Here is a 24,346-nt window from a genome sequence, read left to right as displayed (position 1 = left end):
TCTACCTGCCTGTCTGTCTGTCTGTCTGTCTGGTAGCACAGGTCTGTCTGTCTGCCTGCCTGTCTGCCTGTCTGTCTGGTAACACAGGTCTGTCTGCCTGTCTGGTAGCACAGGTCTGTCTGCCTGTCTGTCTGTCTGTCTGGTAGCACAGGTCTGTCTGCCTGTCTGTGTGTTAGTAACCCCCCTGTCCTGTCCTCAGGGACCCTCCACTGGGGTAATGTGTTGGTCCAGTCCACTAAGGAGTGTTTAGTAACCCCCCTGTCCTGTCCTGTCCTCAGGGACCCTCCACTGGGGTAATGTGTTGGTCCAGTCCTCTAAGGAGTGTTTAGTAACCCCCCTGTCCTGTCCTGTCCTCAGGGACCCTCCACTGGGGTAATGTGTTGGTCCAGTCCTCTAAGGAGTGTTTAGTAACCCCCTGTCCTGTCCTGTCCTCAGGGACCTCCACTGGGGTAATATGTTGGTCCAGTCCTCTAAGGAGTGTTTAGTAACCCCTGTCCTGTCCTCAGGGACCCTCCACTGGGGTAATGTGTTGGTCCAGTCCTCTAAGGAGTGTTTAGTAACCCCCTGTCCTGTCCTCAGGGACCCTCCACTGGGATAATGTGTTGGTCCAGTCCTCTAAGGAGTGTTTAGTAACCCCCCTGTCCTGTCCTGTCCTCAGGGACCCTCCACTGGGGTAATGTGTTGGTCCAGTCCTCTAAGGAGTGTTTAGTAACCCCCTGTCCTGTCCTCAGGGACCCTCCACTGGGGTAATGTGTTGGTCCAGTCCTCTAAGGAGTGTTTAGTAACCCCCCTGTCCTGTCCTCAGGGACCCTCCACTGGGGTAATGTGTTGGTCCAGTCCTCTAAGGAGTGTTTAGTAACCCCCCTGTCCTGTCCTCAGGGACCCTCCACTGGGGTAATGTGTTGGTCCAGTCCTCTAAGGAGTGTTTAGTAACCCCCTGTCCTGTCCTGTCCTCAGGGACCCTCCACTGGGGTAATGTGTTGGTCCAGTCCTCTAAGGAGTGTTTAGTAACCCCCCTGTCCTGTCCTGTCCTCAGGGACCCTCCACTGGGGTAAAGTGTTGGTCCAGTCCTCTAAGGAGTGTTTAGTAACCCCCTGTCCTGTCCTCAGGGACCCTCCACTGGGGTAATGTGTTGGTCCAGTCCTCTAAGGAGTGTTTAGTAACCCCCCCTGTCCTGTCCTGTCCTCAGGGACCCTCCACTGGGGTAATGTGTTGGTCCAGTCCTCTAAGGAGTGTTTAGTAACCCCCCTGTCCTGTCCTCAGGGACCCTCCACTGGGGTAATGTGTTGGTCCAGTCCTCTAAGGAGTGTTTAGTAACCCCCTGTCCTGTCCTGTCCTCAGGGACCCTCCACTGGGGTAATGTGTTGGTCCAGTCCTCTAAGGAGTGTTTAGTAACCCCCTGTCCTGTCCTGTCCTCAGGGACCCTCCACTGGGGTAATGTGTTGGTCCAGTCCTCTAAGGAGTGTTTAGTAACCCCCTGTCCTGTCCTCAGGGACCCTCCACTGGGGTAATGTGTTGGTCCAGTCCTCTAAGGAGTGTTTAGTAACCCCCTGTCCTGTCCTCAGGGACCCTCCACTGGGGTAATGTGTTGGTCCAGTCCTCTAAGGAGTGTTTAGTAACCCCCCTGTCCTGTCCTGTCCTCAGGGACCCTCCACTGGGGTAATGTGTTGGTCCAGTCCTCTAAGGAGTGTTTAGTAACCCCCCTGTCCTGTCCTGTCCTCAGGGACCCTCCACTGGGGTAATGTGTTGGTCCAGTCCTCTAAGGAGTGTTTAGTAACCCCCTGTCCTGTCCTGTCCTCAGGGACCCTCCACTGGGGTAATGTGTTGGTCCAGTCCTCTAAGGAGTGTTTAGTAACCCCCTGTCCTGTCCTCAGGGACCTCCACTGGGGTAATGTGTTGGTCCAGTCCTCTAAGGAGTGTTTAGTAACCCCCTGTCCTGTCCTGTCCTCAGGGACCCTCCACTGGGGTAATGTGTTGGTCCAGTCCTCTAAGGAGTGTTTAGTAACCCCCCTGTCCTGTCCTGTCCTCAGGGACCCTCCACTGGGGTAATGTGTTGGTCCAGTCCTCTAAGGAGTGTTTAGTAACCCCCCTGTCCTGTCCTGTCCTCAGGGACCCTCCACTGGGGTAATGTGTTGGTCCAGTCCTCTAAGGAGTGTTTAGTAACCCCCCTGTCCTGTCCTGTCCTCAGGGACCCTCCACTGGGGTAATGTGTTGGTCCAGTCCTCTAAGGAGTGTTTAGTAACCCCCCTGTCCTGTCCTCAGGGACCCTCCACTGGGGTAACGTGTTGGTCCAGTCCTCTAAGGAGTGTTTAGTAACCCCCTGTCCTGTCCTGTCCTCAGGGACCCTCCACTGGGGTAATGTGTTGGTCCAGTCCTCTAAGGAGTGTTTAGTAACCCCCTGTCCTGTCCTGTCCTCAGGGACCCTCCACTGGGGTAATGTGTTGGTCCAGTCCTCTAAGGAGTGTTTAGTAACCCCCTGTCCTGTCCTCAGGGACCCTCCACTGGGGTAATGTGTTGGTCCAGTCCTCTAAGGAGTGTTTAGTAACCCCCTGTCCTGTCCTCAGGGACCCTCCACTGGGGTAATGTGTTGGTCCAGTCCTCTAAGGAGTGTTTAGTAACCCCCCTGTCCTGTCCTGTCCTCAGGGACCCTCCACTGGGGTAATGTGTTGGTCCAGTCCTCTAAGGAGTGTTTAGTAACCCCCTGTCCTGTCCTCAGGGACCTCCACTGGGGTAATGTGTTGGTCCAGTCCTCTAAGGAGTGTTTAGTAACCCCCCTGTCCTGTCCTCAGGGACCTCCACTGGGGTAATGTGTTGGTCCAGTCCTCTAAGGAGTGTTTAGTAACCCCCTGTCCTGTCCTGTCCTCAGGGACCCTCCACTGGGGTAATGTGTTGGTCCAGTCCTCTAAGGAGTGTTTAGTAACCCCCCTGTCCTGTCCTGTCCTCAGGGACCTCCACTGGGGTAATGTGTTGGTCCAGTCCTCTAAGGAGTGTTTAGTAACCCCCCTGTCCTGTCCTGTCCTCAGGGACCTCCACTGGGGTAATGTGTTGGTCCAGTCCTCTAAGGAGAAGGAGGCGAGTTTCCTCCTCGACGGGACAAACCATTCCTTAGAGACCAGGGGGGTGAGCGTACGCATCATCGACTACTCCCTGTCCAGGCTCGAGATCGGTCAGTCCACCTCGCTGTCTCTCTCTCTGTCTCTCTCTCTCTCTCTCTGTCTCTCTCTCTCTCTCTCTCTCTGTCTCTCTCTCTGTCTCTCTCTCTCTGTCTCTCTGTCTCTCTCTCTCTGTCTCTCTCTCTCTCTCTCTGTCTTTCTCTCTCTCTCTGTCTCTCTCTCTGTCTCTCTCTCTCTCTCTCTCGCTGTCTCTCTCTCTCGCTGTCTCTCTTTCTCCCTGTCTCCTCTGTCTCCTCTGTCTCTCTCTGTACCGCTAACGTGTGTGTGTGTGTGTGTAGATGGTCTCACCGTGTCCTGTGATATCTCAGCGGATGAGGAGCTGTTCCAGGGACGTGGAGACTACCAGTTCGACATCTACAGACTCATGAGACAGGAGAACGGGTAGGTTGGGGTGGGGCGTTACCAGGGAGATGGGGGGTTACCATGGAGAACGGGTAGGTGGAGGGTTACCATGGAGAACTGGTAGGTTGGGGTGGGGGGTTACCATGGAGAACTGGTAGGTTGGGGTGGGGGGTTACCATGGAGAACTGGTAGGTTGGGGTGGGGGGTTACCATGGAGAACTGGTAGGTTGGGGTGGGGGTTACCATGGAGAACGGGTAGGTTGGGGTGGGGGGTTACCATGGAGAACAGGTAGGTTGGGGTGGAGGGTTACCATGGAGAACTGGTAGGTTGGGGTGGGGGGTTACCATGGAGAACGGGTAGGTTGGGGTGGGGGGTTACCATGGAGAACGGGTAGGTTGGGGTGGGGGGTTACCATGGAGAACGGGTAGGTTGGGGTGGGGGTTACCATGGAGAACGGGTAGGTTGAGGTGGGGGGTTACCATGGGGAACGGGTAGGTTGGGGTGGGGGGTTTACCATGGAGAACGGGTAGGTTGGGGTGGGGGGTTTACCATGGAGAACGGGTAGGTTGGGGTGGGGGGTTACCATGGAGAACAGGTAGGTTGGGGTGGAGGGTTACCATGGAGAACTGGTAGGTTGGGGTGGGGGGTTACCATGGAGAACGGGTAGGTTGGGGTGGGGGTTACCATGGAGAACGGGTAGGTTGGGGTGGGGGTTACCATGGAGAACGGGTAGGTTGGGGTGGGGGGTTACCATGGAGAACGGGTAGGTTGGGGTGGGGGGTTACCATGGAGAACGGGTAGGTTGGGGTGGGGGGGTTACCATGGAGAACGGGTAGGTTGGGGTGGGGGGTTACCATGGAGATGGGGGGTTACCATGGAGATGGGGGGTTACCATGGAGAACTGGTAGGTTGGGGTGGGGGGGTTACCATGGAGAACGGGTAGGTTGGGGTGGGGGGTTACCATGGAGATGGGGGGTTACCATGGAGAACGGGTAGGTTGGGGTGGGGGGTTACCATGGAGAACGGGTAGGTTGGGGTGGGGGGTTACCATGGAGATGGGGGGTTACCATGGAGAACGGGTAGGTTGGGGTGGGGGGTTACCATGGAGAACGGGTAGGTTGGGGTGGGGGGTTACCATGGAGATGGGGGGTTACCATGGAGAACGGGTAGGTTGGGGTGGGGGGTTACCATGGAGATGGGGGGTTACCATGGAGAACGGGTAGGTTGGGGTGGGGGGTTACCATGGAGAACGGGTAGGTTGGGGTGGGGGGGTTACCATGGAGAACGGGTAGGTTGGGGTGGGGGGGGTTACCATGGAGAACGGTAGGTTGGGGTGGGGGGGTTACCATGGAGAACGGGTACGTTGGAGTGGGGGTTATCGAGGTGTCTACCTGTCTGTCTCTAACCTGTCTCTCTCTCTCCTACAGTAACGTGTGGGGGGACTACCAGCCCCACTCCAATGTGTTATGGCTCCACTACCTGAGCTCCAAGCTGCTGACGATGACCTATAAGGGCCGAGGGTGGCGGGGCGTCAAGCAGGCCAGGTTGGACCTGCAGCGTTTCCACGACAATGTCCTCGCCTTCCGATCTGCCTCTGACGTACTGTACAACTGTGGCCTGTTCCAATGAGGAAGAGAGAGAGTGTGTACTGCCACATATTGTTGTTGTTAGCAGGATGCTAGCTTGGTTAGCAGGATGTTAGCTTGGTTAGCAGGATGTTAGCTTGGTTAGAAGGATGTTAGCTTGGTTAGCAGTATGTTGGCTTGGTTAGCAGGATGCTGGCTTGGTTAGCGGGATGCTAGCTTGGTTAGCGGGATGCTAGCTTGGTTAGCGGGATGCTAGCTTGGTTAGCGGGATGCTAGCTTGGTTAGCGGGATGCTAGCTTGGTTAGCGGGATGCTAGCTTGGTTAGCCCTAGCAGTAGGCTATAGTACTGTGTAGCATCCAGTCGTAACCTTTTTTAGAGATGAAATTTTCTTTTGTACATATTTATAAACCCACAAGACTGTAATGGCTTTGTATTCTTAAATTTAAAAAAATAAAAAATAGTTTTTTGTTTTCTTATTAAACGTTGAATAGAAACAATGACCAAAAAAGTGTTTTAGTGTCAGATTTTATTAACATTTATTATCAAGACACAACGCAAAGATTCCTTGATGCCCCTTCCAGACTCCCTCCGCCTCGTCGAGGACGTCGGGAGTACAGAAATCGGTTAACCCCCCGAACTGAGGATCTAAACGTAATAGCTTTGATGCAGTCGCACCGCTAAAAAAAACAAAACGACATTTGTCACAATAAACTAGCTCCCTGATTAAACGAAAATACCTGAGCCCTGAAGCAAGCTTCCAGAAAATTGGAACGGAAATGGCGCCACACCAAACTGGAAGTCTTCCGACTAGCTTGGAAAGACGGCGCCGTGCAGTATCGAAGAGCCCTCACTGCTGCTCGATCATCCTATTTTTTTTTTCCAATTTATTTGAGGAGAATAAGAACAATCCGGATTATATATGTTTTATACTGTCACAAAGCAGCCCCACGAAGGTAGCCTTAAGTTATTAATTTATTTTATTTAACCTTTTATTTAACCTTTTATCTAACTAGGCAAGTCAGTTAAAAACTAATTATTATTTACAATGACCACCTACCAAAAGGCAAAAGACCTACGGTGGCTGGGGATTAAAAATTAAATAAATAAATAATAAATATAGGACAAAACACACCACACAACAAGAGAGACAACACAACATAAAGAGAGACCTAAGACAACAACACAGCATGGTAGCAACACAGCATGACAACACAGCATGGTAGCAACACAACATGACAACACAGCATAAAGAGAGACCTAAGACAACAACACAGCATGGTAGCAACACAGCATGACAACACAGCATGGTAGCAACACAACATGACAACACAGCATGGCAGCAACACAACACTACATAAAGAGAGACCTAAGACAACAACACAGCATGGTAGCAACATGACAACACAGCATAAAGAGAGACCTAAGACAACAACACAGCATGGTAGCAACACAGCATGACAACACAGCATGGTAGCAACACAACATGACAACACAGCATGGCAGCAACACAACACTACATAAAGAGAGACCTAAGACAACAACACAGCATGGTAGCAACATGACAACACAGCATAAAGAGAGACCTAAGACAACAACACAGCATGGTAGCAACACAACATGACAACACAGCATGGTAGCAACACAACATGACAACACAGCATGGCAGCAACACAACACAGCATGGTAGCAACACAACATGACAACACAGCATGGCAGCAACACAACACAGCATGGTAGCAACACAACATGACAACACAGCATGGTAGCAACACAACATGACAACAACATGGTAGAAACACAACATGGTAGCAACGCAACACAGCATGGTAGCAACACAGCATGACAACGCAGCATGGTAGCAACATGACAACAACATGGTAGCAACACAACATGGTAGCAACGCAACACAGCATGGTAGCAACGCAACACAGCATGGTAGCAACACAACATGACAACAACATGGTAGCAACGCAACACAGCATGGTAGCAACACAACATGACAACAACATGGTAGCAACGCAACACAGCATGGTAGCAACACAGCATGACAACACAGCATGGTAGCAACACAACATGACAACACAACATGGTAGCAACACAACATCACAACATGGTCGCAGCACAAAACATGGTACAAACATTATTTGGCCCAGACAACAGCACAAAGGTCAAGATGGTAGAGACAACAATACATCACGTGAAGCAGCCACAACTGTCAGTAAGACTGTCCATGAATTGAGTCTTTGAATGAAGAGATGGAGATAAAACTGTCCAGTTTGAGTGTTTGTTGCAGCTTCTTCCAGTCGCCGGCTGCAGCGAACTGAAAAGAGGAGCGACCCAGGGATGTGTGTTCGCTTTGGGGACCTTTAACAGAATGTGACTGGCAGAACGGGTGTTGTATGTGGAGGATGAGGGCTGCAGTAGATATCTCAGATAGGGGGGAGTGAACGGGTGTTGTATGTGGAGGATGAGGGCTGCAGTAGATATCTCAGATAGGGGGGGAGTGAACGGGTGTTGTATGTGGAGGATGAGGGCTGCAGTAGATATCTCAGATAGGGGGGAGTGAACGGGTGTTGTATGTGGAGGATGAGGGCTGCAGTAGATATCTCAGATAGGGGAGGAGTGAACGGGTGTTGTATGTGGAGGATGAGGGGCTGCAGTAGATATCTCAGATAGGGGGAGTGAACGGGTGTTGTATGTGGAGGATGAGGGCTGCAGTAGATATCTCAGATAGGGGGGAGTGAACGGGTGCTGTATGTGGAGGATGGGGGCTGCAGTAGATATCTCAGATAGGGGGGAGTGAACGGGTGTTGTATGGGGAGGATGAGGGCTGCAGTAGATATCTCAGATAGGGGGGGAGTGAACGGGTGCTGTATGTGGAGGATGAGGGCTGCAGTAGGTATCTCAGATAGGGGGGAGTGAACGGGTGTTGTATGTGGAGGATGAGGGCTGCAGTAGATATCTCAGATAGGGGGAGTGAACGGGTGTTGTATGTGGAGGATGGGGCTGCAGTAGATATCTCAGATAGGGGGAGTGAACGGGTGTTGTATGTGGAGGATGAGGGCTGCAGTAGATATCTCAGATAGGGGGGAGTGAACGGGTGTTGTATGTGGAGGATGAGGGCTGCAGTAGATATCTCAGACTTTTGATTAGATTTTTATTTGGATCTCTTTTAAGTCCCCATTTGGACTAATCTTCCAAGAGTCCATTAAAATACAATTTATAATACGAACACATTTTCACATATAACAAACTATTACAAACATACATAATATACTAACATAATGACCCGATAAATACTCAATCTAAAAAAAAAAGATTGATTCTTCATCTACTGTAGTCCCACAACATTTCTATGGATTACATTGAAATGGTTTTAAAATAATGTTTAAATGGTATATATCGAAAGGTTTCTGATTTGCTCAGTTAATTTATTCCATTTTTCTTTATTGCTCTAAATCGAAATGTTCTTTTGCCCATTTCTCTTTTCCGATAACGCATCGATGGCGGACAATCTATTCCTGGTATTTACTGAATGTCTGTCTCTTACCAACTGACTACCGTTGTGAATAGAACTTGGCCGTTTTAAATGATGTATATTATGAAATAAAATAAGCATGTTTTTTTTTCCAATTATCTTGTCGATTGATGACCGACCAAGGACATTTGCGTATGACTGCAACAGAAGAACCATATATCTCCATCTCCAAAACAATCCTTGCTGCTTTGTTCTGTGTAATCTGCAAACCTCCTAACTTCACTTGATGATGCATTTCCCCAGACCTCAGAACAGTAGTTCACCTGATTCTCAATTAATGCTTGCGTTATTTGCTGAATAATTTTTCCTGGTAAATATTTAGCTATCCTTCGGATTATGCATGCTTACTTTGATGTGTATAACTGAGGGAGAGAGAGAGTCTACCTTTTCAGTCCAGTTCATAGTGAATGATGACAGGTCCTACTTCCTGTATGATGACAGGTCCTACTTCCTGTAAACACACAGTCCAGTTCATAGTGAATGATGACAGGTCCTACTTCCTGTATGATGGCAGGTCCTACTTCCTTTAAACACACAGTTCAGTTCATAGTGAATGATGGCAGGTCCTACTTCCTGTAAACACACAGTCCAGTTCATAGTGAATGATGGAAGGTCCTACTTCCTGTATGATGGCAGGTCCTACTTCCTGTAAACACACAGTCCAGTTCATAGTGAATGATGGCAGGTCCTACTTCCTGTAAACACAGAGTCCAGTTCATAGTGAATGATGACAGGTCCTACTTCCTGTATGATGGCAGGTCCTACTTCCTGTAAACACACAGTCCAGTTCATAGTGAATGATGACAGGCCCTACTTCCTGTATGATGGCAGGTCCTACTTCCTGTAAACACACAGTCCAGTTCATAGTGAATGATGACAGGCCCTACTTCCTGTAAACACACAGTCCAGTTCATAGTGAATGATGGAAGGTCCTACTTCCTGTAAACACAGAGTCCAGTTCATAGTGAATGATGACAGGTCCTACTTCCTGTATGATGGCAGGTCCTACTTCCTGTAAACACACAGTCCAGTTCATAGTGAATGATGGAAGGTCCTACTTCCTGTATGATGGCAGGTCCTACTTCCTGTAAACACACAGTCCAGTTCATAGTGAATGATGACAGGTCCTACTTCCTGTAAACACAGAGTCCAGTTCATAGTGAATGATGACAGGTCCTACTTCCTGTATGATGGCAGGTCCTACTTCCTTTAAACACACAGTTCAGTTCATAGTGAATGATTGCAGGTTCTACTTCCTGTAAACACACAGTCCAGTTCATAGTGAATGATGGAAGGTCCTACTTCCTGTATGATGGCAGGTCCTACTTCCTGTAAACACACAGTCCAGTTCATAGTGAATGATGACAGGTCCTACTTCCTGTAAACACACAGTCCAGTTCATAGTGAATGATGGAAGGTCCTACTTCCTGTATGATGGCAGGTCCTACTTCCTGTTAACACACAGTCCAGTTCATAGTGAATGATGACAGGTCCTACTTCCTGTAAACACACAGTCCAGTTCATAGTGAATGATGGAAGGTCCTACTTCCTGTAAACACACAGTCCAGTTCATAGTGAATGATGGAAGGTCCTACTTCCTGTATGATGGCAGGTCCTACTTCCTGTAAACACACAGTCCAGTTCATAGTGAATGATGGCAGGTCCTACTTCCTGTAAACACAGAGTCCAGTTCATAGTGAATGATGACAGGTCCTACTTCCTGTATGATGGCAGGTCCTACTTCCTGTAAACATACAGTCCAGTTCATAGTGAATGATGACAGGTCCTACTTCCTGTATGATGGCAGGTCCTACTTCCTGTAAACTCACAGTCCAGTTCATAGTGAATGATGACAGGTCCGTGTAGCAAATGGCTCATTTGCATTTAGTCCTACTGTAGCTCTGATTGGCTATGATGCACCGGTCTGCGTAGACTCCGGTCCCGGACAAGACAGATATTTTTTGTTGAGGTTTTATTTACTGCAGTGTCTGTTAATTGTCCAAACGAATACGTAATTCCCAAACGTTCTAAGAATTTTATGACACCGTGAAAATGCTCATATCTAATTGGTTCGCTTGTCAGAACACCTTGGGAAAGATGTATATGAACATTAATAATATTTAATGACGCAAAAAAAATTCTGTCAGTTCCACTTTAAAACGCAACAATGTTTCACACACACACACACACACACACACGTTATTTTCAAAGAGATGGTTAACAAACAGGAAGCGCGCTGCTGCTACAAAACAAAACACAGTTCCATCATTTAAAACGTAACTTCTTGTTGAAAGTTCTTCTCGAAAAGGGGAGAAGATTAACAAATTAGCAACTGGGATTCTCTGCCTCTAACCCAGCTGATGGAACAACAGTTAACCTGGCTAACTCATTCATCCTGGATCTGGAACAGCCCCCCCTCCCCTCCAGTATCTGATAGCTGATAGAACAACAGTTAACCTGGCTAACTCATTCATCCTGGATCTGGAACAGCCCCCCCCTCTCCCCTCCAGTATCTGATAGCTGATCGAACAACAGTTAACCTGGCTAACTCATTCATCCTGGATCTGGAACAGCCCCCCCCTCCCCCCTCCAGTATCTGATAGCTGATAGAACAACAGTTAACCTGGCTAACTCATTCATCCTGGTTCTGGAACAGCCCCCCCCCCTACAGTATCTGATAGCTGATGGAACAACAGTTAACCTGGCTAACTCATTCATCCTGGATCTGGAACAGCCCCCCCCTCCCCTCCAGTATCTGATAGCTGATAGAACAACAGTTAACCTGGCTAACTCATTCATCCTGGATCTGGAACAGCCCCCCCCTCCCCCTCCAGTATCTGATCGCTGATAGAACAACAGTTAACCTGGCTAAATCATTCATCCTGGATCTGGAACAGCCCCCCCCCCTCCAGTATCTGATAGCTGATAGAACAACAGTTAACCTGGCTAACTCATTCATCCTGGATCTGGAACAGCCCCCCCCTATAGTATCTGATAGCTGATAGAACAACAGTTAACCTGGCTAACTCATTCATCCTGGATCTGGAACAGCCCCCCTATAGTATCTGATAGCTGATAGAACAACAGTTAACCTGGCTAACTCATTCATCCTGGATCTGGAACAGCCCCCCCCCCCCCACAGTATCTGATAGCTGATGGAACAACAGTTAACCTGGCTAACTCATTCATCCTGGATCTGGAACAGCCCCCCCTCCCCCCTCCAGTATCTGATAGCTGATAGAACAACAGTTAACCTGGCTAACTCATTCATCCTGGATCTGGACCAGCCCCCCCCCTCCAGTATCTGATAGCTGATAGAACAACAGTTAACCTGGCTAACTCATTCATCCTGGATCTGGAACAGCCCCCCCTCTCCCCTCCAGTATCTGATAGCTGATCGAACAACAGTTAACCTGGCTAACTCATTCATCCTGGATCTGGAACAGCCCCCCCTCCCCCCTCCAGTATCTGATAGCTGATAGAACAACAGTTAACCTGGCTAACTCATTCATCCTGGTTCTGGAACAGCCCCCCCCCCCTACAGTATCTGATAGCTGATGGAACAACAGTTAACCTGGCTAACTCATTCATCCTGGATCTGGAACAGCCCCCCCTCCCCTCCAGTATCTGATAGCTGATAGAACAACAGTTAACCTGGCTAACTCATTCATCCTGGATCTGGAACAGCCCCCCTCCCCCTCCAGTATCTGATCGCTGATAGAACAACAGTTAACCTGGCTAAATCATTCATCCTGGATCTGGAACAGCCCCCCCCCTCCAGTATCTGATAGCTGATAGAACAACAGTTAACCTGGCTAACTCATTCATCCTGGATCTGGAACAGCCCCCCCTATAGTATCTGATAGCTGATAGAACAACAGTTAACCTGGCTAACTCATTCATCCTGGATCTGGAACAGCCCCCCTATAGTATCTGATAGCTGATAGAACAACAGTTAACCTGGCTAACTCATTCATCCTGGATCTGGAACAGCCCCCCTACAGTATCTGATAGCTGATGGAACAACAGTTAACCTGGCTAACTCATTCATCCTGGATCTGGAACAGCCCCCCCTCCCCCTCCAGTATCTGATAGCTGATAGAACAACAGTTAACCTGGCTAACTCATTCATCCTGGATCTGGACCAGCCCCCCCTCCAGTATCTGATAGCTGATAGAACAACAGTTAACCTGGCTAACTCATTCATCCTGGATCTGGAACAGCCCCCTCCCCTCCAGTATCTGATAGCTGATAGAACAACAGTTAACCTGGCTAACTCATTCATCCTGGATCTGGAACAGCCCCCCCTCCAGTATCTGATAGCTGATAGAACAACAGTTAACCTGGCTAACTCATTCATCCTGGATCTGGAACAGCCCCCCCTCCCCCTCCAGTATCTGATAGCTGATAGAACAACAGTTAACCTGGCTAACTCATTCATCCTGGATCTGGAACAGCCCCCCCTCCAGTATCTGATAGAACAACAGTTAACCTGGCTAACTCATTCATCCTGGATCTGGAACAGCCCCCCCCTCCAGTATCTGATAGAACAACAGTTAACCTGGCTAACTCATTCATCCTGGATCTGGAACAGCCCCCCCCCTCCAGTATCTGATAGAACAACAGTTAACCTGGCTAACTCATTCATCCTGGATCTGGAACAGCCCCCCCCCCCTCCAGTATCTGATAGCAACAACAGTTAACCTGGCTAACTCATTCATCCTGGATCTGGAACAGCCCCCCCCCCTCCAGTATCTGATAGAACAACAGTTAACCTGGCTAACTCATTCATCCTGGATCTGGAACAGCCCCCCCCCTCCAGTATCTGATAGAACAACAGTTAACCTGGCTAACTAATTCATCCTGGATCTGGAACAGCCCCCCCCTCCCCTCCAGTATCTGATAGCTGATAGAACAACAGTTAACCTGGCTAACTCATTCATCCTGGATCTGGAACAGCCCCCCTCCCCTCCAGTATCTGATAGCTGATAGAACAACAGTTAACCTGGCTAACTCATTCATCCTGGATCTGGAACAGCCCCCCCCCTCCAGTATCTGATAGAACAACAGTTAACCTGGCTAACTCATTCATCCTGGATCTGGAACAGCCCCCTCCCCTCCAGTATCTGATAGCTGATAGAACAACAGTTAACCTGGCTAACTCATTCATCCTGGATCTGGAACAGCCCCCCCCTCCAGTATCTGATAGCTGATAGAACAACAGTTAACCTGGCTAACTCATTCATCCTGGTTCTGGAACAGCCCCCCCCTCCAGTATCTGATAGCTGATAGAACAACAGTTAACCTGGCTAACTCATTCATCCTGGATCTGGAACAGCCCCCCCTCCAGTATCTGATAGAACAACAGTTAACCTGGCTAACTCATTCATCCTGGATCTGGAACAGCCCCCCCTCCAGTATCTGATAGAACAACAGTTAACCTGGCTAACTCATTCATCCTGGATCTGGAACAGCCCCCCCCTCCAGTATCTGATAGAACAACAGTTAACCTGGCTAACTCATTCATCCTGGATCTGGAACAGCCCCCCCCCCCCCTCCAGTATCTGATAGAACAACAGTTAACCTGGCTAACTCATTCATCCTGGATCTGGAACAGCCCCCCCTCCAGTATCTGATAGAACAACAGTTAACCTGGCTAACTCATTTATCCTGGATCTGGAACAGCCCCCCTCCCCTCCAGTATCTGATAGCTGATGGAACAACAGTTAACCTGGCTAACTCATTCATCCTGGATCTGGAACAGCCCCCCCCCCCTCCAGTATCTGATAGAACAACAGTTAACCTGGCTAACTCATTTATCCTGGATCTGGAACAGCCCCCCCTCCCCTCCAGTATCTGATAGCTGATAGAACAACAGTTAACCTGGCTAACTCATTCATCCTGGATCTGGAACAGCGCCCCCCCCCTATAGTATCTGATAGCTGATAGAACAACAGTTAACCTGGCTAACTCATTCATCCTGGATCTGGAACAGCCCCCCTCCCCTCCAGTATCTGATAGCTGATAGAACAACAGTTAACCTGGCTAACTCATTCATCCTGGATCTGGAACAGCCCCCCCTCCAGTATCTGATAGAACAACAGTTAACCTGGCTAACTCATTCATCCTGGATCTGGAACAGCCCCCCCCTCCAGTATCTGATAGAACAACAGTTAACCTGGCTAACTCATTCATCCTGGATCTGGAACAGCCCCCCCTACAGTATCTGATAGCTGATGGAACAACAGTTAACCTGGCTAACTTCGTTCATCCTGGATCTGGAACAGCAAACCATAGACAGAATATTAAATATATAGAAAATACTTTATTCCATATTATAGATTATAATACAATACATTGGCATTGAACAAAGCATAGTTTTGGTCTGTCAGGTGTGTGTGTGTGTGTTTAAAGCTGTGTGTGTGTGTGTGTGTGTGTGTGTGTGTGTGTGTGTGTATGTTCAGAAAGAGAAGTACTTGGTGTACCACTCCTGCCTCTGAGGGTCCCGCCCCTCTGCCCCTGGCCACTCCCCTCTGCTCCAAATATGGGCTCCTGGAGAACACAGGAAGCACATTTTAGACTGCTGGGGGACAGACAGATCCGACAGACAGACAGACAGACAGACGAGACAGACAGACAGACAGACAGACAGACAGACAGACAGACAGACAGACAGACAGACAGACAGACAGACAGACAGACAGACAGACAGACAGACAGACAGCTATGGGGTGATATTCTCCTGGACAGACGTAGAAGGACACTGGGCTTCGGGGACACTTGCGAAGGAACACAGACATCCCTATTGGCTGTGCTGTTTCCATAGATACAGTATCTGTTACCTGGTTGACCGGTTGTTCAGGTGTGGGCGGCGCTCCTGCGAGGGGCGAGGTGACGCGTCGAATCCCGTGCCGAGCCTCGGGAGGGGGGACGGACAGAGGGGAGAGGGGTGGTGGGAGCAGGGGGGAGGGGAGTTGCGGCACGAGAGAGAGGACCGCTGCGTTCCAAACTGGGAGACCTGGGAGTACGGGGGAGGGAGGGGGAGGAACGGGGAGAGAGGAGGAGGCGTAGGGGCAGAGTTGAGGAGGGGAGGGATGTTGGGGAGGCGGGGGGAGTCGTGGGGGAGGAGGACGCTCCTCTCGTAGGCGTTGAGGTTCGGGACGCTGGTGATGCGGGGCGGAGACTCCTCCACACGCTTCCTCTGAAACACAACGTCGCCACGACAACACAGTAACACACTAGTTAATCCCACCAATACAACACTAGTTAATCCCACCAATACAACACAGTGAAACTCTAGTTAATCCCACCAATATTCCACTAGTTAATCCCACCAATATTCCACTAGTTAATCCCACCAATACAACACTAGTTAACCCCACCAATACAACACTAGTTAACCCCACCAATACAACACTAGTTAACCCCACCAATACAACTCTAGTTAATCCCACCAATACAACTCTAGTTAATCACACCAATACAACACTAGTTAATCACACCAATACAACACTAGTTAATCCCACCAATACAACACTAGTTAATCCCACCAATACAACACTAGTTAATCCCACCAATATTCCACTAGTTAATCCCACCAATACAACACTAGTTAATCCCACCAATACAACACTAGTTAATCCCACCAATACAACACAGTGAAATAGTAGTTAATCCCACCAATATAACACTAGTTAATCCCACCAATACAACACTAGTTAATCCCACCAATACAACACTAGTTAATCCCACCAATATTCCACTAGTTAATCCCACCAATACAACACTAGTTAATCCCACCAATACAACACTAGTTAATCCCACCAATACAACACTAGTTAATCCCACCAATACAACACTAGTTAATCCCACCAATACAACACTAGTTAATCCCACCAATACAACACTAGTTAATCCCACCAATATAACACTAGTTAATCCCACCAATACAACACTAGTTAATCCCACCAATACAACACTAGTTAATCCCACCAATACAACACCAGTTAATCCCACCAATACAACACAGTGAAATAGTAGTTAATCCCACCAATATAACACTAGTTAATCCCACCAATATAACACTAGTTAATCCCACCAATACAACACTAGTTAATCCCACCAATACAACACCAGTTAATCCCACCAATACAACACAGTGAAATAGTAGTTAATCCCACCAATATAACACTAGTTAATCCCACCAATACAACACTAGTTAATCCCACCAATACAACACTAGTTAATCCCACCAATACAAGACAACAGAGGAGTGTGTGTGTCACCCTCATAGTTGGTGTAACGATCCCGGGGTGTGGCCTGTTGTCATGGAGCCTGAGGGTTCCGTTGTCCCCGGCAACCGGAGGATGAAGCTGCAGCTGATGTCTTTCTTCCTGGAGAACCAATGAGACATCAGGTGGGGGGGTAGGTGTGTGTATGAGTGTGAGGTAGGTGTGTGTATGAGTGAGTGTGAGGTAGGTGTGTGTGTGAGTGTGAGGTAGGTGTGTGTATGAGTGTGAGGTAGGTGTGTGTATGAGTGTGAGGTAGGTGTGTGTATGAGTGAGTGTGAGGTAGGTGTGTGTGTGAGTGTGAGGTAGGTGTGTATGAGTGTGAGGTAGGTGTGTGTATGAGTGTGAGGTAGGTGTGTGTATGAGTGTGAGGTAGGTGTGTGTATGAGTGAGTGTGAGGTAGGTGTGTGTGTGAGTGAGTGTGAGGTAGGTGTGTGTGAGTGAGTGTGAGGTAGGTGTGTGTGTGAGTGAGTGTGAGGTAGGTGTGTGAGTGAGTGAGTGAGTGAGTGTGAGGTAGGTGTGTGTGTGAGTGAGTGTGAGGTAGCTGTGTGAGTGAGTGTGAGGTAGGTGTGTGAGTGAGTGTGAGGTAGGTGTGTGAGTGTGAGGTAGGTGTGTGTATGAGTGTGAGGTAGGTGTGTGTGTGAGTGTGAGGTAGGTGTGTGTGTGTGAGTGTGAGGAAGGTGTGTGTATGAGTGTGAGGTAGGTGTGTGTATGAGTGTGAGGTAGGTGTGTGTGTGTGAGTGTGAGGTAGGTGTGTGTATGAGTGTGAAGTAGGTGTGTGTGTGTGAGTGTGAGGTAGGTGTGTGTGTGAGTGTGAGGTAGGTGTGTGTGTGAGTGTGAGGTAGGTGTGTGTGTGAGGTAGGTGTGTGTGTGTGAGGTAGGTGTGTGTGTGAGTGTGAGGTAGGTGTGTGTGTGTGGAGTGTGAGGTAGGTGTGTGTGTGAGTGTGAGGTAGGTGTGTATGAGGTAGGTGTGTGTGTGAGTGTGAGGTAGGTGTGTGTGTGAGTGTGAGGTAGGTGTGTGTGAGTGTGAGGTAGGTGTGTGTGTGTGTGAGGTAGGTGTGTGTGTGTGAGTGTGAGGTAGGTGTGTTTGTGAGTGTGAGGTAGGTGTGTGTGTGTGTGAGGTAGGTGTGTGTGTGAGTGTGTGTGTGAGTGTGAGGTAGGTGTGTGTGTGAGTGTGTGTGTGAGTGTGAGGTAGATGTGTGTGTGAGTGTGAGGTAGGTGTGTGTATGAGTGTGAGGTAGGTGTGTGTGTGAGTGTGAGGTAGGTGTGTGTGTGTGTGTGTATGAGTGTGAGGTAGGTGTGTGTGTGAGGTAGGTGTGTGTGAGTGTGAGGTAGGTGTGTGTGTGTGTGTGTGTGTGTGTATGAGTGTGAGGTAGGTGTGTGTGTGTGTGTGAGGTAGGTGTGTGTGTGAGGTAGGTGTGTGAGTGTGAGGTAGGTGTGAGGTAGGTGAGTGTGTGAGGTAGGTGTGTGTGAGTGTGAGGTAGGTGTGTGTGTGAGTGTGAGGTAGGTGTGTGATTGAGTGTGAGGTAAGTGTGTGTGTGAGTGTGAGGTAGGTGTGTGAGTGAGTGTGAGGTAGGTGTGTGTGTGAGGAAGGTGTGTGTGTGAGGTAGGTGTGTGAGTGTGAGGTAGGTGTGTGTGTGAGTGTGAGGTAGGTGTGTGTGAGTGTGAGGTAGGTGTGTGTGTGAGTGTGAGGTAGGTGTGTGTGAGTGTGAGGTAGGGGTGTGTGTGAGTGTGAGGTAGGTGTGTGTGTGTGTGTGTGTGTGTGTAGTGTGTGGTAGGTGTGTGTGTGTGTGTGTGAGGTAGGTGTATGTGTGTGTGTGAGGTAGGTGTGTGTGTGAGTGTGAGGTAGGTGTGTGTCTGAGTGTGAGGTAGGTGTGTGTATGAGTGTGAGGTAGGTGTGTGTGTGAGGTAGGTGTGTGTGTGTGAGTGTGAGGTAGGTGTGTGTGTGAGTGTGAGGTAGGTGTGTGAGTGTGAGGTAGGTGTGTGTGTGAGTGTGAGGTAGGTGTGTGTGTGTGAGTGTGAGGTAGGTGTGTGTGTGAGTGTGAGGTAGGTGTGTGTGTGAGGTAGGTGTGTGTGTGAGGTAGGTGTGTGTGTGAGTGTGAGGTAGGTGTGTGTGTGAGTGTGAGGTAGGTGTGAGTGTGTGTGTGTGTGTGAGGTAGATGTGTGTGAGTGTGAGGTAGGTGTGTATGTGTGTGAGTGTGACGTAGGTGTGTGTGTGTGAGTGTGAGGTAGGTGTGTGGAGTGTGAGGTAGGGATGTGTGTGAGTGTGAGGTAGGTGTGTGTGTGAGGTAGGTGTGTGTGTGTGAGTGTGAGGTAGGTGTGTGTGTGAGTGTGAGGTAGGTGTGTGTGTGAGTGTGAGGTAGGTAGGTGTGTGAGTGTGAGTGTGAGGTAGGTGTGTGAGTGTGAGGTAGGTGTGTGTGTGAGTGTGAGGTAGGTGTGTGTGAGTGTGAGGTAGGTGTGTGTGTGTGAGTGTGAGGTAGGTGTGTGTGTGAGTGTGAGGTAGGTGTGTGTGTGTGAGGTAGGTGTGTGTGTGTGTGTGAGGTAGGTGTGTGTGTGAGTGTGAGGTAGGTGTGTGTGTGAGGTAGGTGTGTGTGTGGTGAGGTAGGTGTGAGTGTGTGTGTGTGTGAGGTAGATGTGTGTGAGTGTGAGGTAGGTGTGTATGTGTGTGAGTGTGAGGTAGGTGTGTGTGTGTGAGTGTGAGGTAGGTGTGTGTGTGTGAGTGTGAGGTAGGTGTGTGTGTGAGTGTGAGGTAGGTATGTGTGTGAGTGTGAGGTAGGTGTGTGTGTGAGTGTGAGGTAGGTGTGTGTGTGAGTGTGAGGTAGGTGTGTGTATGAGTGTGAGGTAGGTGTGTGTGTATGAGGTAGGTGTGTGTGTGTGAGTGTGAGGTAGGTGTGTGTGTGAGTGTGAGGTAGGTGTGTGTGAGGTAGGTGTGTGTGTGTGAGTGTGAGGTAGGTGTGTGTGTGTGTGAGGTAGGTGTGTGTGTGAGGTAGGTGTGTGTTATGAGGTAGGTGTGTGTGTGAGTGTGAGGTAGGTGTGTGTGAGTGTAAGGTAGGTGTGTGTGAGTGTGAGGTAGGTGTGTGTGTGTGAGTGTGAGGTAGGTGTGTGTGTGTAGTGTGAGGTAAGTGTGTGTGTGTGTGTGAGTGTGAGGTAGGTGTGTGTGTGAGTGTGAGGTAGGTGTGTGTGTGAGGTAGGTGTGAGTGTGAGGTAGGTGTGTGTGTGTGAGTGTGAGGTAGGTATGAGGTAGTTGTGTGTGTGAGGTAGGTGTGTGTGAGAGTGTGAGGTAGGTGTGTGTGTGTGTTTGTGAGTGTGAGGTAGGTTGTGTGTGAGTGTGAGGTAGGTGTGTGTGTGTGAGTGTGAGGTAGGTGTGTGTGTGAGTGTGAGGTAGGTGTGTGTGTGTGTGTGTGTGTGTGAGGTAGGTGTGTGTGTGAGGTAGGTGTGTGTATGAGGTAGGTGTGTGTGTGAGTGTGAGGTAGGTGTGTGTGAGTGTAAGGTAGGTGTGTGTGAGTGTGAGGTAGGTGTGTGTGTGAGTGTGAGGTAGGTGTGTGTGTGAGTGTGAGGTAGGTGTGTGTGGAGTGTGAGGTAAGTGTGTGTGTGTGTGAGTGTGAGGTAGGTGTGTGTGTGAGTGTGAGGTAGGTGTGTGTGTGAGGTAGGTGTGAGTGTGAGGTAGGTGTGTGTGTGTGACTGTGAGGTAGGTGTGAGGTAGTTGTGTGTGTGAGGTAGGTGTGTGAGAGTGTGAGGTAGGTGTGTGTGTGTGTTTGTGAGTGTGAGGTAGGTGTGTGTGTGAGTGTGAGGTAGGTGTGTGTGTGTGTGTGAGTGTGAGGTAGGTGTGTGTGTGAGGTAGCTGTGTGTGTGAGTGTGAGGTAGGTGTGTGTGTGAGGTAGGTGTGAGTGTGAGGTAGGTGTGTGTGTGTGTGAGTGTGAGGTAGGTGTGAGGTAGTTGTGTGTGTGAGGTAGGTGTGTGTGAGAGTGTGAGGTAGGTGTGTGTGAGAGTGTGAGGTAGGTGTGTGTGTGAGAGTGTGAGGTAGGTGTGTGTGAGAGTGTGAGGTAGGTGTGTGTGTGAGGTAGGTGTGAGTGTGAGGTAGGTGTGTGTGTGAGTGTGAGGTAGGTGTGTGTATGAGTGTGAGGTAGGTGTGTGTATGAGTGTGAGGTAGGTGTGTGTATGAGGTAGGTGTGTGTGTGTGAGTGTGAGGTAGGTGTGTGTGTGAGTGTGAGGTAGGTGTGTGTGAGTGTGAGGTAGGTGTGTGTGTGGAGTGTGAGGTAGGTGTGTATGTGTGTGAGGTAGGTGTGTGTGTGAGGTAGGTGTGTGTATGAGGTAGGTGTGTGTGTGAGTGTGAGGTAGGTGTGTGAGTGTAAGGTAGGTGTGTGTGAGTGTGAGGTAGGTGTGTGTGTGAGTGTGAGGTAGGTGTGTGTGTGTGGAGTGTGAGGTAGGTGTGTGTGTGAGGTGAGGTGTGAGGTGTGTGAGTGTGAGGTAGGTGTGTGTGTGAGTGTGAGGTAGGTGTGAGGTAGTTGTGTGTGTGAGGTAGGTGTGAGTGTGAGGTAGGTGTGTGTGTGAGTGTGAGGTAGGTGTGTGTGAGAGTGTGAGGTAGGTAGGTGTGTGTGAGAGTGTGAGGTAGGTGTGTGTGTGAGTGTGAGGTAGGTGTGTGTGGAGTGTGAGGTAGGTGTGTGTGTGTGTGTGAGTGTGAGGTAGGTGTGTGTGTGTGTGTGAGTGTGACGTAGTTGTGTGTGTGAGGTAGGTGTGTGTGTGTGAGTGTGAGGTAGGTGTGTGTGTGAGTGTGAGGTAGGTGTGTATGTGTGTGAGGTAGGTGTGTGTGTGAGGTAGGTGTGTGTATGAGGTAGGTGTGTGTGTGAGTGTGAGGTAGGTGTGTGAGTGTAAGGTAGGTGTGTGTGAGTGTGAGGTAGGTGTGTGTGTAGTGTGAGGTAGGTGTGTGTGAGTGTGAGGTAGGTGTGTGTGTGTGTGAGTGTGAGGTAGGTGTGTGTGTGAGTGTGAGGTAGGTGTGTGTGTGAGGTAGGTGTGAGTGTGAGGTAGGTGTGTGTGTGAGTGTGAGGTAGGTGTGAGGTAGTTGTGTGTGTGAGGTAGGTGTGAGTGTGAGTGTGAGGTAGGTGTGTGTGAGAGTGTGAGGTAGGTAGGTGTGTGAGAGAGTGTGAGGTAGGTGTGTGAGTGAGTGTGAGGTAGGTGTGTGTGTGAGTGTGAGGTAGGTGTGTGTGTGTGTGTGAGTGTGAGGTAGGTGTGTGTGTGTGTGTGAGTGTGAGGTAGTTGTGTGTGTGAGGTAGGTGTGTGTGTGAGTGTGAGGTAGGTGTGAGTGTGAGGTAGGTGTGTGTGAGAGTGTGAGGTAGGTGTGTGTGAGAGTGTGAGGTAGGTGTGTGTGTTCTTACCACTAGGCGTTTGATGAGCTGGTTTCTCTCAGTGAGTCTCTCCTGTAGTCTCCCCATCTGGAGGTCATCACAGAGAGGAACCTCTCTCCTCCTGCACCTCTCCTCACGCTCCCGCAGCCTGGGAACACACACACACACACACACACACACACACACACACACACACACACACACACACACACACACACACACACACACACACACACACACACACACACACACACACACACGTTACACCCCACTCCTCCTGCAGTCTGGGAATACATTACCTCCCTCTCCTCCTGCAGCCTGGGAACACATTACCCCCCTCTCCTCCTGCAGCCTGGGAACACATTAACCCCTCTCCTCCTGCAGCCTGGGAACACATTACACCCCCTCCTCCTGCAGCCTGGGAACACATTACACCCCTCTCCTCCTGCAGCCTGGGAACACATTACCCCCCTCCTCTCCTCCTGCAGCCTGGGAACACATTACACCCCTCTCCTCCTGCAGCCTGGGAACACATTACCCCCCCTCCTCTCCTCCTGCAGCCTGGGAACACATTAACCCCCTCTCTCCTCCTGCAGCCTGGGAACACATTACCCCCTCCTCCTGCAGCCTGGGAACACATTACACCCCTCTCCTCCTGCAGCCTGGGAACACATTACCCCCCCCTCTCCTCCTGCAGTCTGAGAACACATTACCCCCCCTCTCCTCCTGCAGTCTGGGAATACATTACCCCCCCTCTCCTCCTGCAGCCTGGGAACACATTACCCCCCTCCTCTCCTCCTGCAGCCTGGGAACACATTACCCCCCCCTCTCCTCCTGCAGCCTGGGAACACATTACCCCCCCTCTCCTCCTGCAGTCTGGGAATACATTACCCCCTCCTCTCCTCCTGCAGCCTGGGAACACATTACACCCCCTCTCCTCCTGCAGCCTGGGAACACATTACCCCCCCCTCTCCTCCTGCAGCCTGGGAACACATTACCCCCCCCTCTCCTCCTGCAGCCTGGGAACACATTACCCCCCTCCTCTCCTCCTGCAGCCTGGGAACACATTACCCCCTCTCCTCCTGCAGCCTGGGAACACATTACACCCCCTCCTCCTGCAGCCTGGGAACACATTACACCCCTCTCCTCCTGCAGCCTGGGAACACATTACCCCCTCCTCTCCTCCTGCAGCCTGGGTGTGTTATTAACTCCAGCGTGTTACTCACTCTGTCTCCAGGGCGACTATGCGAGTCTGTAGCTCTGTCTGAGAGCTGCTGTATTCACACACCAGACTCTGTATCGCTCTCCTGTGCTCTCTCTTCATCTCCTCTCTCCTCTCCTCCTCCTCCTCCTCCTTCCTCCTCTTCTCCTCTTCCTCCTCCTCCTTCCTCCTCTTCTCCTCCTCCTCCGCCTTCCTTCTCTTCTCTTCATCCTCCTCCTCTCTTCTATTCACCTCCTCTCTCCTCTTCTCATCTTCCTCTCTCCTGTTCTTCTCCTCCTCCTTCCTCTTCTCCTCCATCTCCTCTTCTCTCAGTCTGTCCACCTCTTCTCTCAGTCGTTGTGCTTCCTCTTCTCTCAGTCGTTGTGCTTCCTCTTCTCTCTCCTTCTGTTGTCTTTCTCTTTCCATGTCCTCCTCTCCCGACCTGGAGGAGTAGAGAGGACAGGACAACAGAGGAAAAGGTGGATAAGATGAGGAGAGGTGTGTGTGTGTGTGTGTGTGTGTGTGTGTGTGTGTGTGTGTGTGTGTGTGTGTGTGTGTGTGTGTGTGTGTGTGTGTGTGTGTGTGTGTGTGTGTGTGTGTATAGTGTGTGTGTGTGTGTGTGTGTGTGTGTGTGTGTGTGTGTGTGTGTGTAGTTATTGAGCGGCTTCACTGCAAGTATATTGCATGTTTCCAATATTCAATAAAATATAGTTAAAAAAAAGATCTCTCTTCTCTAAAATCACATGGTGAGATGGGAGGAGACTACTAGGCTGTTCCACTATAAGATCTGAACCCACCTCTCCTCTCTGTCTCTCTCTCTCTCTCTCTCTCTCTCTCTCCTTCTCTAGCAGTGGTGAGATGGGAGGAGACTACG

The 24,346-nt window shown here is 49.9% G+C and overlaps 2 protein-coding genes across 2 annotated transcripts in view; one reads left to right on the top strand and one right to left on the bottom strand.

Annotated features, from left to right (window-relative positions):
* LOC123724012 (uncharacterized) overlaps positions 1-5,546 on the top strand; it is a 46,189-nt gene extending 40,643 nt beyond the window's left edge. Inside the window, exons 14-16 of the mRNA XM_045711192.1 lie at positions 3,024-3,166; positions 3,452-3,554; positions 4,944-5,546. Coding sequence (XP_045567148.1) covers positions 3,024-3,166; positions 3,452-3,554; positions 4,944-5,145 — 448 coding nt within the window. The 3' untranslated portion in view covers positions 5,146-5,546. The remainder of the gene's footprint in view (positions 1-3,023; positions 3,167-3,451; positions 3,555-4,943) is intronic.
* A 9,362-nt stretch (positions 5,547-14,908) lies between these two features.
* LOC123731789 (protein FAM184B) lies at positions 14,909-23,713 on the bottom strand. The gene is made up of 7 exons (XM_045711194.1): positions 23,498-23,713; positions 22,302-22,419; positions 16,927-17,034; positions 15,660-15,842; positions 15,484-15,558; positions 15,127-15,193; positions 14,909-14,919 (listed from the first exon to the last, which is right to left on the bottom strand). The coding sequence occupies exons 1-7, from the start codon at positions 23,593-23,595 to the stop codon at positions 14,909-14,911; spliced, it is 660 nt and encodes a 219-aa protein (XP_045567150.1). The 5' UTR covers positions 23,596-23,713.
* Positions 23,714-24,346: the final 633 nt, after the last annotated feature.

The sequence above is a fragment of the Salmo salar genome, unplaced genomic scaffold, assembly GCF_905237065.1.
Source record: "Salmo salar unplaced genomic scaffold, Ssal_v3.1, whole genome shotgun sequence".
NCBI lineage: Eukaryota > Metazoa > Chordata > Actinopteri > Salmoniformes > Salmonidae > Salmo > Salmo salar.
This window is presented reverse-complemented; position numbering and strand designations above follow the sequence as displayed.

Bases quoted from the DNA above. Each gene is read 5' to 3' on its own strand.
- LOC123731789 (XM_045711194.1), bottom strand. From the start codon at position 23,595: ATGAAGAGAGAGCACAGGAGAGCGATACAGAGTCTGGTGTGTGAATAC. The intron at 15,843-16,926 runs GTGACACACACA...GTTGTGTTTCAG, and splicing joins TCGTTACACCAACTATGAGG to AGGAAGCGTGTGGAGGAGTC. The intron at 15,559-15,659 runs GTCTCCCAGTTT...CCCCCTCCCGAG, and splicing joins TCCCTCCCCCGTACTCCCAG to GCTCGGCACGGGATTCGACG.